Here is a 6,516-nt window from a genome sequence, read left to right on the forward strand (position 1 = left end):
TAGTCATTTTTAGGGTTTGGGGTATTTTTTTCATTATAGAGATTTTAGAGGTATTTTGTAATTTTAGTGGTTTTTAAGCAATATTGGTGATTTTAGAGATATTGGGGGTATTTTGGTCATTTAGAGGTTTCATGGGTATTTTGGCTCATTTTAGAGAATTTGGGATATTTTGGTCATTTTAGAGATATTGGGGGTATTTCGGTCATTTTAGCTCTAAGCTACAGTGCACATCTATCTATAAATGTGCACTGTAGCAAATCATCTAAAAAAATAACTATAGNAACCCCACATTTGTTTTATGCGCAAATTTCCATGTTCACACCCCAAGCAGCCTGGAAAACTTTGAATAATGAATATGGTGCGAAAATTCTTGGTACTGTAGATCCCACCGATATTTATGGGCGCTGTCCTTGTATGCGTAACTTCGCGCGAGTTCAGATCTTGACTTTTAGCATAAACAAAATTTCTATGAATTCAAAGACTTTTTGGACAAGAATCTGGTGGAATCTTCCCTCATGTGCTTGAGAGATTCTGTGCATTCACCAGCACAATATCTTTCATTAAATTTGGGATCGTGTCCAGTACATTAGCGCACATGTTAAAATACATATACATATTCATGTTTATATCATAATGTCGATGATTTATATTAATTCTTCTTCTCTTAATTGTAATAATTGAATTATCATAAGCTTTAGGGTAAAACTAATTCAATGACATGGTTGGAATAATCAATAAACCTTGAATATAATTGATAGAAAGATGTACAATATTGATCAGTATCACACATAAAAAAAAAAAAAAATTAATCGAAAAACATACCCTCTACTTTATTATGGAATTTTTAAAATCTTAGCCATTTATTTTGAAAAAAAATTGGTATTGAAGTATTGTAATTCTATATCATAAATAATTTAAGTGGACATCAAAATCTAATCTACCTGAAAAAGATGATATGATGTGAGAAATTCAGCTTCCGGTCTATACTAGATGCAGTTTATATATATGTGTGTGCGCGTATGATATCTCATTCAATCATTTTGACAGAATAGTCAAAATCATGCTTAGATGACAACAAAGTGGATCCTACATATTTGATATTTCAAATATAAACACCATGGCAACGGGAGCTTCTTTTGACTATGAAAATAGAATCTTGAATCATCAAGTATATCCAACCACATTAAAAAAAAAACCATCCAAAAGCATACACTTGTATTCTTTATATAACTATAGGTCTCCTAAATCTCCCTCTGTGAAGGTCTTTGAGGTCAGAGCTACAAACTTGAAGACCCACCAAAGATGGCAAACTCTTCAGTTGTTCCATCGGCATACCTTCAAGGCCTAGTTCCAGCCGTTCCTGAATGGCTAAACAAAGGAGATAATGCATGGCAGATGGTATCTGCAGCACTAGTTGGAATGCAAGGCATGCCTGGGCTAGTGATTCTCTATGCAGGACTAGTGAAGAAGAAATGGGCCCTAAACTCAGCTTTCATGGCTCTATTTGCCTTTGCAGCTGTAATGCCTTGTTGGGTATTGTGGGCTTACAAGATGTCATTTGGCGAAAAGCTTCTTCCATTTTGGGGTAAAGCTGGCCTTGCTGTTTCTCAAGACTACTTGATCCCACAAACTGTTTTACTCTCCACACAGTATAAAAATATTACTGCTGCAGCTACACCCTTATACCCTACGGCTACTATGGTGTTCTTCCAGTATGCCTTTGCTGCTGTGACTGTGATTTTGCTTGCTGGTTCAGTTCTGGGTCGTATGAGTATCAGAGCTTGGATGGCTTTTGTACCACTATGGATCACTTTCTCTTACACTGTTGGTGCATTCAGTGTATGGGGTGGTGGCTTCCTCTTCCAATGGGGTGTCATGGATTATTCAGGTGGTTATGTTGTCCATTTAGCTTCTGGTGCGGCAGGATTCACAGCAGCTTACTGGGTAAGGAAATCTTTCCATTTCACTGGAAATTGAGAGATTCCATTTACATTAAGATTTTAATATTTAATGGATTTAACAAGTACAAAGTGCCATGTTATTTAATTTTTGTTTGAACAATAAAGTATCTAAAATTTTAAATGGTGTGACATTAGATACACAATACATCTTTAGATTTATAAATATTGGGTTAGTTTAATGGGCGCGCAATTGTTAATGAATTATCTTAAGAAAGTTTTGATATTATTTTTATTGAAAACATAAAAAGTTGTTAAAATGATTAATTCTATTTTTCTTTTCACATAAAAAAAATTTAATTCTAAAAATATTTATTATACAAATATCATTAGGGCATCTATTAACCTTTCCCATAAATATTTAGTATGAACCTCGATCCATTTTTAAAGATATTAATTCTGGAATTGTGTGAAATTTTAAATGAATGAATATGGATTATGATCCTAGTCTAATAACTGGGAAACTGTGTGGGGGTGTAATTTTTATTTAAGGGGCAATATTGAAAGATATTTTGTTTAATTCTCAATTTCAGCCATTAAAAGCAATTGCATATGACATAATATTGCACTGGATCATAATCCAAGTAAGGGTGTACGAATTTATGCCAAGTTGTCAATAGTGTAGCATCCAATGAATAAAATTATTCAACGAAAATAAGTAGTAGCTTTGACTTTTGCTTGGTCTTCATTGTAGGTTGGACCAAGATCGAGGGAGGACCGAGAAGAATTCCCACCTAACAATCTATTACTAGCACTTGCTGGTGCTGGAATTCTTTGGATGGGATGGACTGGTTTCAATGGTGGAGATCCTTTTTCTGCCAATAAAATTTAAATAAACAACAATAAAATCTAAATTTCTAGGAAAATGACCAAAATACCTTTGAAACCTAAAAAATGACCAAAATAATCCCAAAACCCAAAAAAATTACCAAAATACCCCAAAACCTAGAAAATGACCAAAATACCCCTCCATACCTAAAAATGACCAAAATACTCCAAAAAAAAAAAAAGACCAAAATACCTCTAAAAACAGTAAAACCCAGAAAAATGACCAAAATACCCCTAAAACCCAAAAAATTATCAAAAAAAATCCCCCAAAAACCAAAATTACCAAAATACCCTCAAAACCTAAAAATTACAAAATACCCCAAAACCTGAAAAAATGACCAATACTCCCAAAACCCAAAAATTACAACCCCCCCCCCCCCCAAAACCAAAAAATAACAAAAATACCCCCACAACCTAAAAATGACCAAAATACCACCGTAACCTTTATGACCAAAATACCCCCAAAATCAAAACCTGACCAAAATCCCCCAAAACCAAAAAAATGACTAAAATACCCTAAACCTAAAAAATGCCCGAAATACCCCATAAATCTTAAAAATGACCGAAATACCTCTGAAACCTTAAAATTACCAAAAATACCTCCGAAACCTAAAATAACCAAAATACCTCGAAACTTATAAAATGACTAAATACCCCCGAAACCTATAAAAATTACCAAATATCCCCTAAACTTATAAAATGACCGAAATAACCTAAAACCTAAAAAACAACTAAAATAGAAAATACCCCTCGAAAACCTATAAAATGACCAAAATGCCCCCAAAACCAAAAAAATGACCGAATATCCTCGAAACCTAAAAAATTACCAAACAACACCCTAAACCTAAAAAATTACCAAATACCCCCATAAACCTAAAAATGACTGAAATACCTTAAACCTAAAAAATTACCAAAAGACCCTAAAAGCTAAAAAAAATGATCGAAATACCTCAAGACCTAAAAAATGACTAATATAACCCAAAACCTAAAAAAATGACCAAAATACCCCCCCCCCCCCCCCCCCCCCCCCCAAAAAAAAAAAAAAAAAAAAAAATCCAGACTTCATTTCGCTAAAGTGGCATCATCACTACATCCAGCGGCTTCCGATCTACAAAACCTGAAACATTCAGGCCCAAAAGCCTAGCCACGCGCCTCCACGCGCCACCGTAGGCTTCGAAGATCGTGGCCTCCACCTTCACTTCTGTGTAAATTGGGCCACCAATTTAGAAAACAGAAACTACCGCTAGATCCAGCGGCCCTAGATCTACAAAACCCAAGAAAATCAACTCCAGAAGCCCAGCCACGCGCCTCCACGCGCCACCAGCTTCTTCGGAGTCCCAGCATCAAGTGCACGCGCTCCCACGCGCCTCCCTCACTGTTCACGCGCTCTCACGCGCTGGCAGTTCCCACACGCGCTTACACGCGCCTCTATGACGTCAGGGATGACGTCATCCTCCACTTCCCGGTCTGACCCGTTTGACCCGGACCGACCCGAAATTTGACCCGGTCCGAACCGCCTGCACCCAAAAAAAAAAAAAAAAAAAAAAAAGAAAAGAAAAGAAAAGGGAGAGAGAGGAAAAGGTTTGACCAAGTTTGACCTTTGACTTTGACCAAAAAGTCAAAATTTTCAAGACGGGCCTGTCCCACTCAGTTTTTCGAGTACATTCCGATTTTGGGATCCGTTTCTTCATTCGAAACTCGGAAGTTGTGCAAACGACCAGTTTCTAAAAAGTTGACTTTTGCGTAAATGTTGACCAAAAGTCAAAATTTTTAAGATGGACCTATCTTGCTCAATTTTTCGCGTACATTCCAATTTTGGAGTCCGTTCCATCATTTGAGACTCGAAAATTGCACAAATGCCTCAATTCCAAACTAGTTGATTTTTGTGAATTCAACCCAAAGTCAAGATTTTCAAGCCAGACTTGTCTTGCATAGTTTTTTTTTTGTGACTTGAAAATCACCAATCTGACTCACATCTCCGAAGTATTGACAATGTCCAAAACTAAAGCTCTCAATATCAAAATTTGAGATTCATCCATTTAGTTTGGATCCCTTCAGGGTTATTCTCCAGTCTTCATCAAGGCTTCTCTTTCAAAAGTACTAATGAACTCTCACGAGTGTGTCTTGAACTTAAAATCACATCGGGTCACCCGTCCAACCTACCATTCCCCTTTCGGTGCCAAACATTCCCACCTACCATTCGGCATCTACCAGTCAAGAATCTACCATTCTCACCAAAAATTTTCATCTGCCATTCTTGACTACTCCATCTACCATTCTTTATCTCTCTGCTATAAATAGAAGGGCCGGATTCATCAAAATCTCATCCAGAAAAACACTGAGTCATGAAATGAAGATTTGCTTCTTTCAAATTTTCAAGTCCTCCTTCTCACAGCCATTTCTCACTATGGCTTCATTATTCTCAACACTCAGCAACCAATATCGCTTCATGATCAGTTTGAAATCAACCCTTTCATGGTTCGATAGAAACCCTCTTCACAGCATCATTGTAGTTTTGAGATCCAAACAAATCTTGTTTCTCCACCTAACGACCACAGTTGTCCATAAAATTTCTCATAACATAGCCCGTATCATTGTTCCTTGTAGTCTCAGATCTACCCAATCAAGAGATCTAAGGCCAACTGAATCTCCCGTACCCTAGCTCAAGGAGCTTCCTAACTGCTTTGAGAACTCCATAGTCCTTCTCAAGTTGTTTAGTCTTATAGCAAAGGTAGAGGTTCGGAACGAACATCTTCCACTTTGTTGTGCTTTCCCAACAAGTGTCAATAGGTGAAGATGGTAAAAAGTGTTGGGGTATCCTACAAATTGTCTTTCATCCAACACTTGGAACGACCTCCGGGGCACCAGCTCATCAGAGTTCAACCTTTGGGGCTGGTAAATGGTTGCCAAAACCATATTCCATGTTCCCATCAGCGTGGGATCCAGAGGTCATCGTTGTTGGTACCTCACAACACACTTTCTGGAATTACTCCAACTTAAATTCAACTTGAAGTATTTCAGAATGCACTTTTCTGAAATTACTTCAACTTAACGTCTGTCAGTATGGTCCAATCACGCATGCACATTCTACGACTCACTGTCAGACCACATGCAAACATACAGCCATCCCATTTTCAAAGGTGTATCTCCCAGAAACACCTACACCAGAGGGGCCCCAACATACAGGACCAGTACCATGGTGGCGTATGTTTCACCCATTCGCTTTGCTTCATCCCCATCTTCTTCACCACCAACATCATCATCTCTAGAATCCATAAACTTCTGAAATTACCTCAACTTAACCTGAGTAAAGCGATGACACATGCACACTCAATCACTTTCCCACATGGCCTCGCCGTAATTCGAAGTATACTCTTCTGAGATGACTTCACCAGCGGTTCTTAAAAACACGAGGCTAGCCCCGTGGCTCTGCATGCTGTACCCGGCCACCATCCTCGCGTCTTCCCCATCTTCTACACCATGTGATCGCCGCCAACGATCCAGAAACACTCTTCTGAAGTTACCTCAACTTAACCTCTGCTGAGAAAGCTCGGTCATGCAAGTACATTCAAATACAGGCAAACCCCTTTTCGGTCTTACCAGATCCTTTCATATGGGTGGGTCTACTCCTCGGAAATTATCTCATCCTGCTGAAAGCTCCGCCACCTTCAATTATTTCATTTGAAGAGCCAGGAGTAAAAGTCTGTTTTCGAAACTCATTCCCACACCA

General features: G+C 38.1%; 1 protein-coding gene across 1 annotated transcript; it reads left to right on the plus strand.

Annotated features, from left to right (window-relative positions):
- The first annotated feature begins 1,138 nt into the window (after nucleotides 1-1,138).
- LOC112035397 (ammonium transporter 3 member 3) lies at nucleotides 1,139-2,790 on the plus strand. The gene is made up of 2 exons (XM_065768658.1): nucleotides 1,139-1,944; nucleotides 2,653-2,790. The coding sequence occupies exons 1-2, from the start codon at nucleotides 1,303-1,305 to the stop codon at nucleotides 2,788-2,790; spliced, it is 780 nt and encodes a 259-aa protein (XP_065624730.1). The 5' UTR covers nucleotides 1,139-1,302.
- The last annotated feature ends 3,726 nt before the right edge of the window (nucleotides 2,791-6,516 follow it).

This window comes from Quercus suber, unplaced genomic scaffold (assembly GCF_002906115.3).
Source record: "Quercus suber isolate HL8 unplaced genomic scaffold, Cork oak 2.0 scaffold_982, whole genome shotgun sequence".
Taxonomy (NCBI): domain Eukaryota; kingdom Viridiplantae; phylum Streptophyta; class Magnoliopsida; order Fagales; family Fagaceae; genus Quercus; species Quercus suber.